Source organism: Eurytemora carolleeae, unplaced genomic scaffold, assembly GCF_000591075.1.
Source record: "Eurytemora carolleeae unplaced genomic scaffold, Eaff_2.0 scaffold1900, whole genome shotgun sequence".
In the NCBI taxonomy this organism is placed as follows: Eukaryota; Metazoa; Arthropoda; class Copepoda; order Calanoida; family Temoridae; genus Eurytemora; species Eurytemora carolleeae.
Genome location: NW_019397797.1, coordinates 11,248 through 34,439, shown reverse-complemented (window position 1 = coordinate 34,439; position 23,192 = coordinate 11,248). Strand labels below are relative to the sequence as shown.

At 34.8% G+C, this 23,192-nt stretch overlaps 1 protein-coding gene across 1 annotated transcript; it reads left to right on the top strand.

Moving 5' to 3' along the window:
• Positions 1-1,755: 1,755 nt before the first annotated feature.
• LOC111715937 (fibrocystin-L) lies at positions 1,756-21,836 on the top strand. Its single transcript, XM_023491347.1, has 7 exons — positions 1,756-1,833; positions 5,242-5,378; positions 6,923-7,000; positions 7,414-7,497; positions 8,413-15,012; positions 15,074-21,224; positions 21,361-21,836. Exons 1-7 carry the CDS (start codon positions 1,794-1,796, stop codon positions 21,735-21,737), a joined length of 13,467 nt encoding a protein of 4,488 aa, XP_023347115.1. The 5' UTR covers positions 1,756-1,793; the 3' UTR covers positions 21,738-21,836.
• The last annotated feature ends 1,356 nt before the right edge of the window (positions 21,837-23,192 follow it).

The window sequence follows — 23,192 nt, the reverse complement described above, 5'->3', positions numbered from 1 at the left end:
GATATCCTTTCTTCCTTGATCATATCCTGAACCCAGATATCCTTTCTTCCTTGATAATATTCTGAACCCAGATATACTTCCTTGATCATATTATGAACCCAGGTATCCTTCCTTCCTTGTTCATATTCTGATTCAGATATCCTGCCTTCTTTGATCATATCCTGTACCCAGATATCGTGTCTTCCTTGATCATATTCTGAACCCAGATATCCTTCCTTTCTTGATCATATTCTGAACCAAAATATCCTTCCTTTCTTGACATATTTTGAACCCAGATATCCTGCCTTCTTTGATCATATCCTGTACCCAGATATCGTGTCTTCGTTGATCATATTCTGAACCCAGATATCCTTTCTTGATCATATTCTGAACCCAGATGTCCTGCCTTCTTTGATCATATCCTGTGCCCAGATATCATATCTTCCTTGATCATATTCTGAACCCAGATACCCTTCCTTCCTTGATCATATGCTTATCCCAGATATTCTTCCTTCCTTGAACATATCCTGAACCTGGATATCCTTTCTTGATCATATGCTAAACCCAGATATCCTTTCTTCCTTGATAATATTCTGAACCCAGATATACTTCCTTCCTTGATCATATTCTGAACCCAGATACCCTTTCATCCTTGTTCATATTCTGAACCCAGATATTCTTCCTTCCTTGATAATATTCTGAACCCAGATATCATATCTTCCTTGCTAACATTCTGAACCCAGAAGGAAGAATTCCTTCCTTGATCATATCCTGAACCTGGATATAATTACAATTCACGACCTACAAACTCAATCATCTTTCTTTCTGATTAGATCCTTGTATTCATATTCTAAACTTAAAAAAAAAATATTGATTCTGTTTTTAATCCTATCATAAACCACAACAATTCTTCTTGATCAATGATGATATATATATATGTATATAATCATGATTATATCCTGATCCTTGACTTCATCTTACTTTTTTATATTCTGAACCATATATTCATCATACCTTGAAATTTTCTAGAGCCGTGGTATCCAAGACTTTATATTCTAACTTCACCTAAATACTTCATTCCTTGATCATATTCTATCCTTGTCTTAGATATTCTCCCTAACTTTACTATATCCTCAACCTAGAGATATTCTCCCTAACCTGACTATATCCTCAACCTAGATATTCTCAATAACTTGACTACATCCTCAACCTAGAGATATTCTCCCTAACTTGACTATATCCTCAACCTAGATATTCTCCTCAACCTAGATATTCTAACCTAGAGATATTCTCCCTAACTTGACTATATCCTCAACCTAGATATTCTCCCTAACTTGACTATATCCTCAACCTAGATATTCTCCCTAACTTGACTATATCCTCAACCTAGATATTCTCCCTAACTTGACTATATCCTCAACCTAGAAATATTCTCCCAAACTTGACTATATCCTCAATCTAGATATTTTTCTATTTATTAAAAGAAGACACTTCTAAAACTTTTTTATTCCTTGATATTAATCTATCTCAATCCTAGATATGCTCCCTAACTTGACAACTTCCTTCCTCTATGGTTTTATGAACCTAGATGTTTTCTCCACCATTATCATATATGAATTATCCTCTCTGTACTTTATTAATATTAGAACCCTAGATATCCTCAAATACTTTCATAACACCCAAAAAAAATTACATAATTTTTTTTATTTTGTAAATATTGAATCCTGAATAACAGGTGTGAACTCTGGAGGGGTATAAAGGATGGATGAGAGAGCAGGATAAATCAGAGATCCTTTCCTGTTCATTCGGTCAGGATGGATTTCCTCTGCTTTCTCTGGGTCCTAGCCATCATAGGTAAACTATACAAAAATGCTTTTTTCCTTGGTTTAGAAATCAAATTTGAATCACTTTATCCAAAATTATTAATATTTTGCATGGTCATGCACATTTTACAATGTTAATACATGCTGTCAGAAAAAACTCTCTTTGTGGCTCTCATCATGGTTTAAGTTTTAAAATTTTGGACATTTTCGAAATCTACGGAACTATAATGCACATCCATTAGAGGTCTGTAGCACGAAAAATAAGAAAATAAAGAAAGTTTAAAGGCCTTCATTTTGGTTTAGTTAAAAATTTATATCGAGATGATATGAAAAGTAAAAGAAAAACCTACAATTATGTATATTTTATCAAATAAAAGATATCAATAAGCATAAAAGATTTAAAATATTAATATAAATGAATTTTGATGGTCCTATTAGTAACTTTAATAATATTTTATCCGAAATGTCCCACGATGTTTACGATGCATTTCTTAGCTCTATTATAGCTCTTGTATCCAGTATCTTTCTGTACACAAAGGTTCATATCAACCACTGCAATTTATCTCTTGAGTCTCTTATGCATATTCTGATTAATTTAATTCCCTAGGTTTTGGTATAACTATATAACCCCTTATATTTTAGATCTTTTAAAGCTATTTTCTCATTTAGGACCTAACTAAATAAATCAAAAAACAACCTAATGTTTTCTTCAATTATTTGCTACTGATAGTTGGTGTCCGACCATCAAACCTGTTACATAAATTTTGAAATTGTCAAAAGATACAAAAATCAACCCACATTAAGGGCCAAAATACCCTAAAGAGCGTTTTTGAGACACCCTGTATATATTTCCCCAATTTAACCATCATATATCTATATTCTATGTATCACATATATCCAAGTTTCAACTATCGCTCTATCATCTCTTCAATTGTCCAACGGAGATGGCTAACTATTGAAGTAAAACTTAAAGGGAATTTTTTAGCTAATATATGTACACATAGAAATGGACACTTTGTGAAACGTTGATTACAAAATTTAAAATTAAATTAATAATCCGGTCGTTGAACTCTATCAACATTTTTATAGTTCTCATCAAAAGTCAGACTTAATATTTAAATTCCGATCTTTCTTATTTTAACTTTTATTTTATTATTTTCATTTTAACTTTCATCTTCTATTATTTTCTATTATCCTTTCATCCAACCTTCATCCTTTTTTCCAATTTTTATCCTTTTCATCCAACCTTTATCCTTTTCATCCAACCCTTATCCTTATCATGCATCCTTAATTCTTTTCATCCAACCTTTATTTTTTTCATTTAACCTTTATTCTTTTCATCCAACCTTTATCCTTTTCATCCAACCTATATCCTTTTCATCCAACCTTTTTTTCATCCAACCTCTATTCTTTTCATCCAACCTTTATCCTTTTCATCCAACCTTTATCCTTCTCATCCAACCTTTATCCTTTTTATCCTTTCCATCCAACCTTTATACTTTTCATCCAACCTTTATCCTTTTCATCCAACCTTTATCTTTTTCATCCAACCTTTTTTCTTTTCATCCAACCTCTATTCTTTTCATCCAACCTTTATCCTTTTCATCCAACCTTTATCCTTTTCATCCAACCTTTATCCTTCTCATCCAACCTTTATTCTTTTCATCCAACCATTATTCTTTTCATTTAACCTTTATCCTTTTCATCATCCAACCTTTATCCTTGTCATCCAACCTTTATCCTTCTCATCCAACCTTTATCCTTTTTATCCTTTTCATCCAACCTCTATCCTTTTCATCCAACCTTTATCCTTTTCATCCAACCTTTATCCTTCTCATCCAACCTTTATCCTTTTCATCCAACCTTTATCCTTCTCATCCAACCTTTATCCTTTTCATCCAACCTTTAGCCTTTTCATCCAACCTTTTTTTTCATCCAACCTTTATCCTTTTTATCCAACTTTTATCTTTTTCATCCAACTTTTATCCTTTTCATCCAACTCTTATCACTTATATCTAACCTTTATCCTTTTCATTAAAGCTTTATCCTTTTCATCCAACCTTTAGCCTTTCCATCCAAGATTTATTCCTTTAATCCAACCTTTTTTCTTTTCATCCAACTCTTATCCTTTATATCTAATCATTATCCTTTTCATTCAACCTTTATTCTTTTCATCCAACCTTTATCCTTTTCATCCAACCTTTATTTTTTTCATCTAACCTTTATTCTTTTCATCCAACCTTTATCCTTTTCATCCAACTTTTATTCTTTTCATCCAACCTTTATTCTTTTCATCCAAGATTTATTCCTTTCATCCAAACTTTATTCTTTTCATCCAACCTTTATCCTTTTCATTCAAGCTTTATGCCTTTTCGTCCAACCTTTATCCTTTTCATCCAACTTTTATTCTTTTCATCCAACCTTTATCCTTTTCATACAACCTTTATTCTTTTCATCCAACCTTTTTTCTTTTCATCCAACCTTTATCCTTTTCATCCAACCTTTATTCTTTTCATCCAACCTTTATTCTTTTCATCCAAGATTTATTCCTTTCATCCAAAATTTATTCTTTTCATCCAACCTTTATCCTTCTCATCCAACCTTTATCCTTTTCATCCAACTTTTATTCTTTTCATCCAACCTTTATCCTTTTCATACAACCTTTATTCTTTTCATCCAACCTTTATTCTTTTCATCCAACCTTTATCCTTTTCATCCAAGATTTATTCCTTTCATCCAACCTTTTTCCTTTTCATCCAACTTTTATCCTTAAACCAGCCTTTATCCTTTTCATCCAACTTGTATCCTTTTCATCCAACTCTTATCCTTTATATCTAACCTTTTTTCCTTTTCATCCAACCTTTATCCTTTTCATCCAACTTGTATCTTTTAACCAACCAATTTTATCTTTTTTATCCAAACTTTATCCTTTTCATCCAACCTTTTTTCTTTTCATCATATCTTTAACCTTTTCATTCAAGCTAAATCCTTTTCATTCAACCTTTATCCTTTTCATCCAATCTTTATCCTTTTCATCCAACTTGTATCCTTTAACTAACCAATTTTATCTTTTGTATCCAAACTTTATCCTTTTCATCCAACCTTTTTTTTTTTCATCATATCTTTAACCTCTTCATTCAAGCTAAATCCTTTTCATTCAACCTTTATCCTTTTCATCCAATATTTATCCTTTTCATCCAACCTTTATCCTTTCACCAAACATATCCTTTTCATCCAATCTTCATCCTTTAACCATCCTTTATCAAACAATTTATGTTTTAATTAAGAATGTTTTATTTAAATTTATTATGGATTTGTTAGATAGGGCTCGTAGAATCCATCCTTAATGAAAATAAAAAATTAAACTTTCTTTTTTCAAATTTAATTCGCTGCAGTATTTTGTTTACAAGAATCGTGCATTTGCATAATATATGTTTAGATGGAGTAAGACCAAACCCTATAGTGACCAGCGTACAGCCAGTTAATATTGGATATGGAGGGGGAACAATAACAATCCTTGGAGATGGTTTCTCAGAGGACGTTTTCAACCAGTTCGATCCAGTTCTAGGAAACAAGGTTAGGAATAGGTTTATCTTGATTTTAAGAATTAGATATAAGAACTGAATAATTGCGTCAAGTCATAGTTTTTAATTTGATATGAAGTTACGATTGAAGAGAAAGTTCTGGTTCTAGTTTCTGCTCGTAAACATAAATATTTTTGGTCTGGTTTAAGTTCTACATATAAACCTGAATATTATTATTTAGATTTGCTTGTAAACCTGAATATTTTTATTTAGATTTGCTTGTAAACCTGAATATCATTGTTTAGGTCTGCTTGTAAACCTGAATATTATTGTTTAGGTCTGCTTGTAAACCTGAATATTATTGTTTAGGTCTGCTTGTAAACCTGAATATTATTGTTTAGAACTGCTTGTAAACCTGAATATTATTGTTTAGAACTGCTTGTAAACCTGAATATTATTGTTTAGAACTGCTTGTAAACCTGAATATTATTGTTTAGAACTGCTTGTAAACCTGAATATTATTGTTTAGAACTGCTTGTAAACCTGAATATTATTGTTTAGAACTGCTTGTAAACCTGAATATTATTGTTTAGAACTGCTTGTAAACCTGAATATTATTGTTTAGAACTGCTTGTAAACCTGAATATTATTGTTTAGAACTGCTTGTAAACCTGAATATTATTGTTTAGAACTGCTTGTAAACCTGAATATTTTTATTTAGATTTGCTTGTAAACCTGAATATCATTGTTTAGGTCTGCTTGTAAACCTGAATATCATTGTTTAGGTCTACTTGTAAACCTGAATTTTATTATTTAGATCTGCTTGTAATCTTGAATTTTATTATTTAGGTTTGCTTGTAAACCTGAATATCATTGTTTAGGTCCGCTTGTAAACCTGAATATTATTGTTTAGGTCTGCTTGTAAACCTGAATTTTATTATTTAGATCTGCTTGTAAACCTGAATATTATTGTTTAGGTCTACTTGTAAACCTGAATATTATTGTTAAGGTCTGCTTGTAAACCTGAATTTTATTATTTAGATCTGCTTGTAAACCTGAATATTATTATTTAGGTCTACTTGTAAATCTGAATATTATTGTTTAAGTCTGCGTGTAAACCTTAATATTATAGGTCTGATTCAAGGTCTACTTGTAAACATGAATATTATGCGTCTGGTTCATGTTCTACTTGTAAACATGAATATTACAGGTGTAGTTCAAGGTCTACTTGTAAACATGAATATTATAAGTCTGGTTCAAGGTCTACTTGTAAACATGAATACTATAGGTTTGGTTCAAGGTCTACTTGTAAACATGAATACTATAGGTCTGGTTCAAGGTCTACTTGTAAACATGAATATTATAAGTCTGGTTCAAGGTNTAAACCTGAACATAATTGTTTAGGTCTTCTTGTAAACCTGAATTTTATTGTTTAGGTCTGCTTGCAAACCTGAATATTATTGTTTAGGTCTGCTTGTAAACCTGAATATTATTGTTTAGGTCTGCTTGTAAACCTGAATATTATTATTTAGGTCTACTTGTAAACCTGAAAATTATTGTTTAGAACTGCTTGTAAACCTGAATATTATTGTTTAGGTCTGGTTTGCCAATGAGTTTGTCTCTGTATCCTGTCAGACTCCGATCAACTGGAATTTCCTATTGGAGAATCCCCAGGTTTGGTTTAAAAATATTTTCAATGTCTTATCATCTTAGGAAGAGAACTTTTGCTGCTATAAGGGAGGGAAAATATTTGTCACAAATACAAACAATTTCCAAAGTTTTTCACAGATTAAGAACGGCACTTCAACTTCCAACTTCTCCAGAAAAATGTTTAGGAGAGGGCAATATTGATATTTTAATGTGACACCTTTGTTTTCAAGAAAAACAGATAAGCTAAATAGAAAATTTTTGACTAAAATTCTAGAGAAAAAAAATCTTTAAAAACTGACATTCTTTAATTCGAATAAACTTTTCAAAATTATTTCTGGTTACTTCTCATTAGTGTAGAATTTTTGCCCTTTAAACTTTTCTCAGACCCTGCAGGTTTGTAATTGTTTTGAGTAATCTGTAAATATTATTAATTCCAGGACTCCTCAACTACAAAGATAACCTGCGATCTGCCCCCAAGGGTTGGATTAAAAGGATCAGATTGGTTCAATCTTATCTTGAAGGTACAATAACTTATTTGTCTTTGACAATATAAATATATTTTTTAGATTTTCTTAGAGGCTTAACGTCTTTATCAGTGACTTATGCCCATATAGGACACTGTTGAGAAGGTTGTTATACCGTTGATATAAAATTTAATTTCTAGCACCACAAGAATTTGTCCTGCACCAGATAGGAACTATATATCATAGGACTAAACGGTTTACAGAATTAAGTTGATGCTTTTCTTGCACATCCTTTAAATGTACCTTAATAACAACAACTATTTGAAACTTACGTCTGTAATATTTCAATTCAGATGCAATTGAAAATAAATAAATTTCCATAACTGTATATTTTTTTAAATGCTAGATTTCATGTATCCTCAGTTTAAAACTTAGGGACAACTTTTGAACTGTCTTTGTTTCATGTATATATTGCATATTGCATACTCAGGAGATTATCTTTGAATTTTTAAATACCATCTGATTAAATTCTATGATTTCCAAAACATGGATTAACCTGTTTTGTATCTTCAAAAAATCAAGATTTAGATATTGGTAATAATTTAAATCCAAAGACCATCAAAAATGAACAAATTATATAGATCTCCATAAAAAAACATTAGACTTCAAACAACCTTAATAGGATATAAGCTTTACATCAATTGAGACTTTTTTTCCACAAAGTCTGATTTTCTAATCCCAATGCCATAGACCTTAGATATTTCAAACTATGAATTCTGTTAGATCGAATAATCTAAGTTTGAAATATCAAAGGTCTACAACATCAGTTTGCTAAGTTATATGGATTAAAAAATATTATTTTGAGGCAAAGACTCAAAAATGAAAGATGTGATTGCAATATTCATTGGGAATTCTATTAGCTGATAATGTTTATTACGTTTATGAATTTCTGAACAGTTCAGTATATTTAAGGTTGATGGTGTTGAGGTGGAAAATAGCAAGGCTGTCAGGTATGTAAACGGATTGACACCCCTTGTAAGAGATGTATTCCCTAAGTATGGTAAACCAGGAGATCAAGTGTCTCTGGTAGGGAGAGTTTTTACCAAAGAATATGGAAATGTAAACTTTGGTGATGTGAATGATAGAAGGGATATCAGCATCATGGCAATCTTGATGGGCTCTAGAGAATGTGTACTTACTGATGAACTTGGAAATGTCTTTAACATGACATTAGATTCTCCAACAAGCAATGAAGGGTCCTTGACATGTGTTCCTGGTGGATCTTATATTGGTCCTATGAATGCAACAATTTTTGTGTCCAGCCAATATGGTAAATCCTTGGTTGACAAGAACGGAGATGGTTACTCTGTTAATTCTAAGAATCAGCTGTTTATGTACCATACATTGCCTGAAATTACATCTGTCACTCCAAATGTTGGAGCTACCACAGGCAGCACACATGTCAAGATTAAAGGAAATAGTTTTGATTCATATTCTGGGAATACTATTGTACAGATAGGTAACACACCTTGCAATATAATAAATGTATCCAAAAATGAATTAGTCTGTTCTACCCCTGCGGAAGATACCCTGACTCAGTCTAATGCTGGAACAAGAGGATTGCTTTACGAAATTTGGACTGAAACAGAAGGAGATGTTTCAACTCTAGACTCTTCAGCAGCTGATTATCATTCCATGACATTAGATGGCAGTTCTTTAATTGGACCATTTTTCAATGAAACAAATGGGTTTTCAGCTAAATTAAGTGGACTTTTTGTTGCCCCTTATTCTGGAAATATTTCATTTTATCTTACTGCTTCGGATTCTGCATCACTCTATTTAAGTACAGATGAAAATCCTGAAAATAAGGTAGAGATCATTTCACACAATGCAGCTGTTACTAGCATGCGCAATGGAAGACCACACTCTGGTGTAATAGAAGTTATTGGAGGAGAACATTATTATATGGAAGCTGTCCATACTCAAAAAAGTTCTTCTCCAGCTGAAAATATGCTTGCAGTTGGCTTGTGGGAGTTTGAAACCATGTATCATTCATATCAAACAACTAAAGCTACTGATGAACGTCAGCGTTTAGAAATGATTTATAACAGAAAATTTGAAACCCAATTTGTTGTCTTCAACAACATTCCTGAAGGGACAGATATTATCTTTACACACGAAGGAAAGAATGCTAAAGAACCAATAAACCTAAGCAGGCCAGGCGATTTTTCTAGAATTTTCACAGACATGCTTACATACAGCTGTGAATATCTAAATAAAAACAGTCAATACAAGCAAAATTTTGAAGTTCCTGGCAAATGGCTTCCAGGTCAAGGTGGATATGTTCAAGAAAATGTTCAAGCTTATTGTGGTGCAAAGGCACTCGAAAATCAGAACAGAATCATGAGCACTTACAATGAAGATGATAGTAATATCAATGCAGGAAGAGCTCCCTGGCTATGTTTCGCTGCAATGGGGTCTTCTTACTCTGGATCCTTAAACATCTTGTATGTCTATGAAGATGATTTAGGGAATGAAAAATCCACATGGATGACTATTTCAAACCTTTGGACTCCTTCAAATGAGTGGTCTTACCAGTGTATAGATATGTTTGCAACTGCAAAGAACACAACCATTTCCACTTTAACACCCAAAGCAAATTCTAAGATAGAAGTTCAAGATATAACATTAGGACTGGGTGCAGTAACTGGAAAATACTACTTAGATGAAATTACAATCTCTTCTTCCAAGGTAGAAATTGAAAGAACCAAACCAGCACTTGGCAGTGACTTAGTAATGGTAAAGGAGGTCAATGTAAATCCATTATCAGATACAGAGTATGACTTGGAAATAGTTCCATGGACCTGCAATAGTCAAGCTGAAGACTTTAGCTTATTAGGAGTAAAAGATGCAGAAATAGTTGGATTATCCACCTCCTCAATGAGCGCAGAAGAGGCGTGGAATGCAAAATTAACCTTTTTAAGCCAGCGGGAGTCTGCTACCTTCAGATCATCTTCTTGGGGATCTGGCACTATCACTGTTTCAAGAAAAGTGAGAGGAAGTAGGAAAATGACAGGGTCTTTTAATTTATCCTACAAGAATCAGGCAATTTCCCTCCCTCCATATCCAACTGATTCTTCATTGGCTGCTGCTCTCGAAGCATTTGGAATGATTGGAGTCAAAACCACCTTTGTAGACAATAAGTGCTTTAGTACAATCATTGACATCAGTTTTGAAAACTCTCTTTCTGGAGATGTAGAACAAATTGAAATTGACACATCAAATCTTGTAATTGATGATGATGGCTCAAACTCTAATACATTCACAATGTCCACAAGATGGAATGGTGGAATGATGATTTCTGCACCTGGTGGAGATTTTTTCAGAAAAATATCTTCAACTATTAGTGTGAATGTTTTTGTTAATGGCTTTTTATCTGCCTGCTCTGCACCTGATTGTTCATATGCATATGATGCATCTATGACTCCTTCTGTATCTTCTGTCTCTGAAGATACTTCAAATGGTAGTATAATCTTGACCATCTCTGGCAGTGGATTTTCTTTAATTCCCTCTGAGAATATTGTGCAAGTTGGAGATCTTAAATGCACTCCTATATCATCAACAATATCTTCCATAGAATGCACCCTATCACCTGGGCCTGCTGGAGATTATCAAATAACTGTTGTAGTGGCCAATGCTGGTCTTGCAACTGGAGGACCTTTGACATATACCCTTCCCATTGAGATTTACAGCAATTCTCCGTCTCAGGGAAGCCTTGGAGGTGGAACTACTATAACTGTTCTGGGATCTGGTTTTCCTGGATCCTTAGAAGACTGGTCAGGTGGAAGTGTATCAATTGATGGTAATAAGTGTTTTATTACAGATTCCTCATTCAGCAGTTTTAAGTGTATAACATCTCCTGTGAGTATTGGAAGTAGGAAAAAGAGATCAGTTTCAGATATTACCATTAATTTTAATGGAAACACTGTTTCTGGAGGATCTTATACCTATGATCAATCCTTAACTCCTGTAGTATCTTACCTATCTAAGTCTGTCTCAACCCCTATTGGAGGAGAAGAACTTATAATTGAAGGGTCAGCTTTTGGAGCTGCTTGGGGAACTGTAACAATCGGTGATAATGAGTGTTCAATATCTTCCTGGAAAGCATCTAAAATCATTTGCATTCTACCTGGAAATGGAAATGGAACTTATCCAGTTCATGTTTCTGTACCTGGAAATGGGTATGCAGATGTTAAAAATGTTGATGAATTAAGATATATTTTTGAAGTAACCCAAATGTCTCCAACATCAGGCTCTCTGATGGGAGGTACACTTATCAACTTACAAGGTGCAGGATTTGGTGACTGCTCAAGTCTTAGTGTTTTATTTGGAAATATTTTTGACTGTAACATCAGAAAATGCAGTGATTCTGAAATTGAATGTCTGACAGTCAAGAAAAGCAAAGTTAAACAAATTGTAAATTCAGGGCGTCATCCTACATATGGCCCTGGTTATAAATGGTCAGAAACAGACGTAACCATCAATCCAGGAGACACAATAGAATGGGTTTGGAATTTACAAGTTGCTTCAGATGAAACCCAAATATCTGTTCATCAAACTGATAATGAGGCTTCAGATTTGTATAATGGTTTAGGATTTAAAAGCATGAAAAGTGGAAAAGGAAGATTTACTAAAAAGTTTTTGAACACAGGAGTATATTATTATTCTTCTGAACCAGTATTTCAAGGCAGCCTGTTTATGAAAGGTATTATTAGAGTAGTAAACATCACAGAGGACATTGATGCACCTTTATCAGTTTCAATAAATGAAATTAAAGCCATGCATGATGTTTCAATAAATGAAGTACCTGTGGTGTTTCCAGATTGTTCAGTTAGCAATGACTTAGCTTGCTCTTCAACACCCAACTCTGTGAGTGAATACATTTTCAGAGCTGCTTCATGTCTTACACCAAGACTTAATGAAATACAAATTTCAGAGAGCAGTATCAATATAACAGGAAGTAATGCATATTCAGGATCTACATTAACATTATCTGGCTCTGGATTTTCCTCAAATCTTTGTCAAAACAATGTGAAATTAGGAAGCAGCAAATGTTCAGTTAATTCTGCTACTGAATCTGAAATAGTTTGTACTATAGATGGTTCTGATTCACAGTTAACTTCCCTTGAAAAACATGAAATTCAGTTATCTATCCTGAACTTGGGAAATGCTGTTTTTGAAACTGCAAATGGGCAAGGCTCTGATATAGTTCTTGTTCCCAGAATTGATAGTGTAAACACAGTTGCTGGAAGTTGGGCTGGGGGTAATATTCTTATACTCTCTGGATCAGGACTTATTCCAGAAGGAGGGCAAGATACAGTATTTGTTACTTTTGGGGAATATCCTTACTCAATGGGTTGTGCAGTTGTTGAAGTAACATTTAACAACATTAGCTGTGTTGTTCCAGATTTTTCTGCCTTTAAAGGCTCAAAAACCTCAGAGACAGTTCAAGTCTCTATAGCTTTAGGCTATAATTCCTTTAGCCCCATAATTCCTGAGCAGATTAGCTATGAATTTAAAGACTCTTTAACATCATCAGCTTTGTCAATGGATTCCTCAACAGTAGTTGTAAATGACGTAGTTCAAATAACAGGAAGCAACTTCAACGGCCAGGTCAAAGTCTACTTAAGAAAAACAGATGATCTCAGAATAAAGAGGAGAAGTCCATTGAAGAAAAGAGAAATTGAAGGCTTTGACGGATTACATTTGGGAGAATCTACTATTAGCTTTTGGTCAATAATTTCTAAAGAGCCCATAAATTGGAAATGTGCTGATGGAAATTGTGATCATGAGACATTAACTGAGGGCATGTCATCTAATCCATCTGAAAGGAGGAGAAGATCTGCAGAAGAAGTAATAGAATTGCAATATCTAGCTGATTACGATGATTCCAAAATCTTAAATGCAGTTTGCATGTCTGATGTTTCTAAATGTTTGCATTTCTTGGAAAATCAAAATAACCATATAGTTGTTAAGAGATCTACAGAGGAAGAATTGCTTGAAATGTCTCTAGGAAGTCAATCTTATGAAGTAGAAATTACATCATCAACATCTTCATCAGTGACATTTTCAGTTCCTGCTCTGCCAGCTGGAAGCTATGATGTCATTGTATTTGTGGAAGGTCAAGGAAATGCTATTAGTTCTCTTAGCTCACTATTGAGTAGTATGGTAGTAAATGAAGTGCAACCTAATTCTGGTTCTGTTCATGGTGGCCAAACAATAATAATATCTGGAAGTGGTTTCTGCACAAATGAAGGATTAACTAAGGTCTTAATGGGTGGAGAGAAATGTGTTGTTGTAAATGTTACACCTGGAACTGTTGAATGCATTACACCCCCAGGAGCTGAGGGTATCACTGATGTTCATATAGAATCATGTAGCTTGCCTGCATCTGGACAATACACATATGCTTTAGCTATGTCACCAGAAGTAACCAATATAACTCCGGAATCTGCATCTGGTCCTGTGAGTTTGACAATTGAAGGAAGCAATTTTGGTTCTAATTCAGTTGTACTTGTAGGCAATGAGGTATGCAGTATCACTTCAAACACTGATTCAGCCATATCTTGTGACCTTGTTGGACTTTCAGGTGGACAGTACAACATCATGGTTAGAAATGTAGATCTTGGACTTTCAAACTTTAATATTCTTTTTACTTCTGTTCTCACTCTTGACAGTGTAAATCCTGTCTCTGGTAGCTTTGGAGGTGGATCGGTTCTGATACTTGTTGGAGTTGGCTTTGATGATTTGGTAATTCCCAAAGTGACTGTATGTGGTAATGTGTGCATAATAAAGTCAATTTCAACAACTGAAATACAATGCTTATCACCAGAAAACACAAGCAGTGGCTCTACTGAAATATGTGATGTTCAAGTAAATCAATCATCTGGGTCAGTAACAGCTTCTTCATCTTTTACGTATGATAAAGATCTTACACCCATTGTAACTTCTATTACCCCAGCAAGAGGAGGAACTGGAGGGGGTACAAGGATTACAATCAGCGGAGCAGGATTTTCTTCAACTGGCAATACAGTTCATATCGATGGAAGTATTTGCGATATTGAATCTGAGTCTAGCACTGAAATCTCTTGTTACACTAACTTCCACAATGGAGCAATTGAAGCACCTGTAATAGTAGAGGTTCCATCACAGGGCTATGCTAATTATGAAAATATTGAAAATGCCATTTTCTTTTATATAGATCGGTGGTCTTCAATTTGGACATGGGGAGGCACTGGTACACCAATGAAAGGAGAATACATTGTCATTACCAATGGTCAAACCATTTTACTAGATGAATCAACTCCAATTCTTAAATTTCTGTTGATTAAGGGTGGTACTTTAATATTTGATAAAGAGAATCCAGACATTGAACTGCAGACTGAGTACATTCTTATAGTTGAAGGAGGAAAACTTCAAATTGGTACAGAGGAAGAACCATATGAATCTAAGGCAACAATTACCATGCACGGAAATGTCAGATGTACAGAATTGCCTGTGTTTGGATGCAAGGTATTTTTACATAACCTTTTTTTAACATAATTTAACTTTTCTTACTTTAAATTTTATTTAGGTTATTGGAGTGAGAAATGGAACTTTGGATCTTCATGGAGAATATGTGCCTGTAACATGGACTCATTTGGCAGAGACTGTATCTGCTGGAAGTAATGAGTTTGTTCTAAAACAACCAGTAACATGGAAATCTGGAGATCATATTGTCATTGCCACTACATCTGACAGAAATAGTATGAAAGAAAATGAAGAAAGAGTAATTGAATCTGTGTCTGCTGATGGATATACAGTTTCTCTAACTGAACCATTGTTATATAATCACATCTCAATTGTCCAAACATTTGGAGATAGAGAAGTGGAATCTAGAGGAGAAGTTGGTTTACTCAGTAGGAATATATTAGTGCAAGGTTCTATGAATGATGAGTTTGTGGAAGTCCTGCCAGCCTGTGAACAGGAGTTTAATTCTGGTGCAGCCTTTTCCGACTCATTGCAAACATGCTTTTCTGGGAAATTTGGAGAAGAGTTGGGTCATGATGAAATGGGTGCAATTATCATTCTCAGTCCCAAATATAAAGATCAAGGGTTAGTTGAAGCAAGGATTGAATATACTGAATTTACCAATGTTGGTCAAGCTTTTAGAGTAGGTAGATATCCAATTCATTTCCATCTTCCTGGAAATATGAGTGGAAGCTACATTAGAGGAAACGCCATTCATCATTCAAATAATAGGGCATGTACTTTACATGATGTGTCAAATCTATTAGTTGAACATAATGTTGCATATAATATCAAGGGATTAACATTTTTCCTTGAAGATGGAGTAGAACAGCACAACACCTTACAGTATAACTTGGCAGTGTTCACAAGAATGTCTAATAGTCTTTTAAATCCTGACATCAATCCAGCTAGCTTTTGGATTGTAAATCCTAACAACAAATTTAGGCATAATTCATGTGCAGGAGGTACTCACCACTGCTTTTGGCTGCGACCTGCTAGAGTTCCTGATGGTCCATCCTTCACCAGAAATTTTTGTCCCTTCAAAGTTCCTTTTGATGAGTTTCATAACAACACTGCTCACTCAATGGGTTGGTATGGCTTCTGGATTATGGGTCAAAGCAATCATGTTAATTATGATCCACACTCAGGGGATATCTCTTCAGGATATTGTATGGGAGAGCGAATCTCCACTACCATTGGTTCATTCACAACATGGAATAACAAGAGAGGATTTGAAATTGTCAGTGGTGCTAATATTAGGCTTGAAAATCAAACTCACATGGACCATGACTTTGCAGGTTTTGAAATATTTACTGCAACAGGGCCTTATGGAAATGATGGACCCGGTATTTTTAATTCTATAATTGTTGGTCATTCTGAAATTTCTGCCCTCACAGAAGGAAAGTTAGATTCATGTACACCTGGAGGAATAAGAATCACTGATGATGGCTATACTATCAAGGATGTTAAATTCTTTAACTTTGATCGAGATTGTTATGCTATGAATATAAGACTCTTTGAACCTGGAGCAGCTGTAAATGCTGTAAGAATTGAAAATGTTGAATTCATTAATTCCCCAAACAAAATATATTTGGAAGATGGACAAGATCAAGGAGCCTGGTTTTATGATGTAGATGGTTCACTTACAGGGACAGCAGATTCTCAAGTTGTTGGGAAAAGCTCAACAAATCCATCCTCATGTGTTCCTGACTCTACTGATGAGTTTGGATCTGTCAATCTTGGAGGTCATGCAGTATCAGTTTGTCCCGGATCTGTTAAGTTTCACAGGGTAAAAATTGTAGGGGAAAATTCTCCCTCTTCTCTCAAGTATAATCCAGTGACATTTAAAACTGAAAATGGCAATTCTAGTAGAAATTGGGGTAAAATGCTTTCAGGTTGGCATGCATTAATGTCTGAAGAAGGAGTTAATTGGCTGATATTTGATTCAAGTGAACATGTAACCAATATATCATATACAGTGTCTGTTGGAGGAATGTATCCTGATGGCGGAAATTTTGTTTTAGTTGGCCATGAGTTTTATCAAACACCTGACAGATTCTCCATAGTTGAGGGAGAAAGTGCTTTGGTAAATTCTTCAGCTGCCCTTACAGAATACCCCTCTTATGATAATAATGAAAGTGGGGATTGGTACTTCAATAATGAGACAGCTGATGGCATCCCTAAGATGGTTTACATACTGTCTGACAAAGGTCCCACAGGTTGGTCTAAAAAGAAAAGAGAAGCTGTTGAAGGAACTACCCCACAGGAGTTTTGGGCTAAAGGAGCTTTTACAGTTTATAAATGTCAATATGAAAACTGCATACCCCCTCCTCCTCCAACCCTTCCTCCTGGAAGACCTCTTGATTTTCATAAGTGGTCAAATGAATCAGCTTGGCAAAGCTTTGATGCCCAACTTCCAACTGAGGGGGATACTGTCATAATACCTCCAGGAGTATGGATGGTAATGGATATAGATCCCCCTCCACTCAAAAGAATATATCTTTATGGTGGTCTTGAAATAATGGATAATACTGATCATACACTGGAAGTAGAAATTATTCTTGTCCAAGGAGGAAAGTTTGAGTGTGGAACACAAGATATACCTCATGTTAACAAGTTTGAATTAATTCTTGTTGGTAATCATTTTACTGAGGATATGACTTTACCAAATGGACCAAATCTGGGGTCTAAAGCACTTGGAGTTTTTGGTTTTCTTGATATGCATGGGTTAGACACAGGGGTCAGCTTTATGAAAATAGCATCGACTATTAATGTTGGAGATACTACAATTGAGCTGGTACAACCAGTTTCATGGACAGTTGGAAGCGAGATTGTCATAAGCACAACCTCATATGAGTTAAAGGAAACAGAAAGGCGTAAAATTACAGCAATTACTGGAACCACAATTACGGTAGATGAACCAATGGAATTTAGGCATACTAGTAAAGTCACTACTTTAGCAGATGGAACAGAAATAAAAATGAGTGGAGAAGTTGGACTCCTAACTAAAAATGTTAGAATAGTTGGTAATGATTATCCTGAAATTGCAGAGGAAGAATTTGGTGCAAGAGTTCTAGTTGGTTCATTTGAGCAGGATGATATAGTGTACACAGGTTTTGCACGATTCTCTAATGTAGAATTTTCTATTGCTGGACAAGAAGGATGGTTTGATAACTATGATCCCAGATATGCACTTGCATATTTGGACACTGGAGACTCAATTGATGCAAATGGGGCACAAAAGGCAATGGAAAGTTATGTTAAAAAATGCTCATTTAATCATATTTACAATTCTGCCATTGGAATTTTTGGCTCAAACAATATTCCTGTTGAAGATAATGTAATATATCGATTCCTTAATGATGGAATCTTAGATGAAGGGATTGGAAACAGAATTATTGGAAACCTTGTTACCATGGGAGAAGCTGTGGCCAGAATTAAAATGCAAGTATTCAACACTATGTTTTTTGGCTGCATAAACAATAGAAGAGCTACCAACACCATGCTCATTAACAACATAGTAGCTGGCTGTGCCCAAGGAGGGCTCTATACCATTGGATCTCCCTGTGAAAATGATTTTACCATTTTAGGTAATGAAATTCACTCTACCATGCATGGAGTTCACCTGGACACTTATGGAACAAACAGACCTGTGTCTGGATGTGTTAAACTAAGCAACATACTCACCTGGAAAAATTATGATTATGGAATTCAATCTAGATCAGAAAATAGTGTTCAGCTCTCTGATATGATTGTTGTGGACAATGGAGTTGGTGTACTTCCCTACATTTTTGGTCCTTCTGCAGATTCTCATCTCTCAGAAGATAAATATTTTACACTTGAAAACTCGCATATTGTTGCTGTTTCTGATAGTTATGATTGTGCAGAGGAAGCACTTCCAGATGCATTCTTAGCCCCTATGGAAAAGAAAAGGAAATGGGTCGGAAGGGGTATTAAGGTAAGTGATTGGAAAGCACATCATACTGGATTGCTGTGGCCAATATTTCAGTCTAAATATGGGAAAAAGGATCTACCATGGCATCAACCTACTAAAAGTGCAGAAGGATCTAACCCAGCCTTGAGAGGTATAATGAACCTAAGAAATGTCACTTTTGCCAATTTTGGAATTAATTGTGGAGCAAATGATATTGTTTTCCGCACAAACTTTAATGAGGATGACATGAATTGGCCAATAAATGCTTCTGAAATTAAGTATGTAGCTGTTGAAAATGCTCTTAAGATCTATATTGATGAGCCAAACAAAAGCAAAATAAACCCAGCAGATTGTACAGATTTTGATTGTGATGGCCTGAAGAAAGCATTGATATTTGACAATGATGGCTCTGTTGCTGGAGATTTAAACCCTGGCACTATTATACCAGATTCAGGATTTGAATGGGATGGCAATCCAGCAAGAGGATTAGGCTACTACAGAGTTCCTAAACCAATGATCACAACACTAAATGGGAATAAGATTAAGTATGCTGACAAGATGCCAAATACAGGAATTTACCGAGATGAATCTTGTGTATACAATGAAAATTGGAGGGCTTTCAAATGCCAGGGAATAAATCACAGAATTATGATCATTGAGTCAATGGATAGGGATACCAAAATTAGAAGACTTTCTCCTGTTGCAGTTCTAGCAAATCCAGGTTCCAATGGATTTATAGACTTGGTTAATGGTCCACAAGATTTTTCTTGTTGCCATGGTTATACCTGTGCTGAAAGGCTCTCCACCATGTTTACTATGGTGGCAACTGGTATTGAGTATGAAATAATGTTTTCCAGCACACCACCTCAAAACATGAGACTTCACTTGCTTCACAATGATGGAGGTGAAGCAGTACTTGCAAAAATATATTTCCCTGTTCAGCAAAGGTTAGATATATATGTAAATGATAGGTTTGTTATGCCTAACAACATTGATAATTCTAAAGATAGATATTCCCTATTGCCACCCTCAGACTCATTCATTCCGGCATTAACTGAAACCAACGGAGCCAATTATTTTGATCCAACAAGTGGCCATTTATATGTTAATGTTAAAGGTCCTTCAACCATTGACATCAAAACACAACCTATTGTTGTTCTCAAATTAGGAATGACTGTACCAATTGAAAACTTCTTTGAAGAGAATGTTATCGCAAACATTGCTGGGTTACTTGGAATTGATGCATCAAATATAAGAATTACTAATATTGTTCGAGAGGGAAGTGTTGGTAAAAAAAGAAGTGCGGGAGAAACAATCACTTCTGTTGAATTTGAGATTGCTCCTCCACCTTCTGATGTTCTTGTAAACTTCATGCCTGAGGAGTATACTTATGTCACCCCAGAAGGATCTTTTACTGAAAACCCTCTTTATTCTACAACATCAACAACAACCTCAACAACCCCCTGGATATCTCCACCTAATCATCTGTCATTTGAGGACCTCCAAAAAATAGAATCTACATTGGCTAATAATTTCCAGGCAGGAACACTTGGGAATGCATTAAATTTGAACCTAACTTCTTTGTCCATGAAAAAGCCAATTGCTCCTCCTCTACCACCCCCAGAGTACACCAGTCCTGAAGAGAGAGCTCAAGTTTTGCCTCTAACCTGGTCGGAACAATCTCTCGCTAATGCCACTTTACTGGAAAACACTTATAAAGAAACTGATTTTGATATTCCTGATAGTCTACAACTGTCAAGAGAACCTGAAGATGTGAATGAAATGGATGTATTATCTCCTTCATTTTCTGTTTATGTGGCTACAGCTGGTGGAAAAATGGTTGGAACTCTAGGCACTACTGAAGATCCTTGGATATGTACAGTGTCAATTCTTTCTGGCCCGGGTGGAAGCTTAGTTGGAGACACAAATGCACCTTTTGAAAATGGAGTTGCAACTTTTGATAACCTTCGGATAGACTCCGCTGGAAGCGGTTACATCCTTAAATTTGAGATTACATATCCAGTACATACGGTGTTTCCTATTGTTTCTCTTCCTGTAAATGTGAGAGGTAGGCCTTTAGGCATGAAATTTACTTATGACATGGACCTAATTGGCCAAAACACATCCTTCAGCATAGTCCCTGATATTTGGGATGAGGCCTTAGATATGATGGCCGAGGAATCAGTACTGAACAATTTTGATTGGGAGTGTTCTGCTGCTCTTATGCCTGGAGAAAACACTGGAACTCTCAATGGAACTCTGAATATAACAGTTTCTGCAGGTATGTTGATACTTTGTTTTTTACTTTATATTAAATTTAAAATCTATTTTATTTATTTTTTATTTATTTTTATTATTTTAATGTAAAATTTATTAAATTTAATATCTATTTACTATCTACCATTCTCTTAATCTAGGTGTTAGAGAAGTTGTCTTTGATGATTTGAGTATTGATGTTCCCGGTATGAACTACCAAATTCAAACCTCATGTTATTCTTCTGACTACAACAACGCAACCATTGAAGCCATTAGCCCTCCATTCCATGTTTATGAGAAACCTGTAACTGGATTACTTAGACAAACCGGAACAGCTTTTACCTTCAAAGGACCCTTTGGCAAGATTAAAGATCTATTATTCGCCTTTGATTCTAGTATGGGTGAAATATCATGTGAAGGATGTCCTGCTGCCAGCCTTCCAGCAGCAAGGAGGAAGAGAGATTCCAAGCCATTTGATCTTGGAAAGTTGAATTACCCTTGGTGCTTTGATGATGAAGGGAGAAAAATCAACTGCTGAGTTGTTTATATCAAGCTGTAGATGTTATTATTAATTTGTATCACATATGGACACTGAGATATTGTTTTCTATAACTGTTTAATAAAGTATGAGCATTTATTACTGCAGTTTTTGCAAAAGATATTTGACTAAAAACTATCGTTTTGTAGTAAAGTTTTTGCCTCAAACTCTGATTTTATAACTTTTCTACCCATTGTAGACCTTTGATATCTGTTTGATCAAATAGTCTCAGTTTGAAATATTAGGTTTACACTGTCAGGTATCAAAGATTAGAAATTGTTAGTCGCACAGAGCTGCTCAGCGCCACATTGCCCAGAAATTTCAGTACAATTTTTTTGTAAACAAAGTTATGTGGGTTCCTTTTTAATTTAGATAGTCAATGAATTACAGAAATTGACTGAAATGTTTTTATTCAGTTCTAAGCTTTCCTGATTGCTATTTACCCACTCAATTTAGTAAACAATGATATTAGGAGTTTAGACAATACTTAAAGGTATCAGAAAGTCAAAATTAATCTGAGAAATGGCTGGACCAGTTAAATATTAGATAAAAGGGGTTGCTTACGTTATTACAGAAAACCATTTGTAATTTCTATTTTAAACATCTCTGCTTTTCTTAAAACCCGCTACAGAGATCATTGATAACAGGTGCGTACACAGGATTTTAGCCAGTGGGGGGGGGGGGCAAGTTTTAGCGAGAAGCGCGAAAAAATGTTTGCTCCCCCCGGCCTTAAAAATGCTGTTATTCTATATTAAGTCTACTACATGTCCCCTGTGTAGTCCATTGTAGTCCCAATTCAAGGACTATATATTATAATGTGTCAAAATTGTGACAAAACTCATATATGTGAGATTTGGTATAGGATTTTAAACAGTTAATATTCAGCAAGTGCGCAACCAATCTGAAAACAACGATATCCCAGAGAAACCTTAAAAACTCAGGTTTGCTCCTATTAGAAGGACATATTAAAACCAAACTAAGACATCCCGAGGTCAAAATTTGTGTGTGAAGTATCGTTTATCTTAATCTTGATATCCAATGTGAGCACTTGATCCTAAGATTCACAACAAAAGTTACGACTTCCGGACTTTAAGGCCAGCGCTAGTTTTGCGTGTCTGTTTAATGGGGTATTTATATTATATTCTCAGATTTATCCTGAATTTGAGAAATGAGATCGAGAGGTCAGTCCGGGGGGGGGGATGGGTGACGGGTCGAAATAGTATGAATGATATTTTCCCACCATTCTCCCCATCTATCCCTCGTTTCAAAATATTTTAATATTTGTATAGAAAGTTCCTCCGCATTTATTACAAAGATTTTAATCTAAAATGTTAAATACAATTGTTGGACCACATATATATATATATATATATATATATATATAATTTATATACACTTGGAAACGGCAGATATATAATGTTTCAATAAAGTAGAAGAGAAAAGCACGAGGATAAA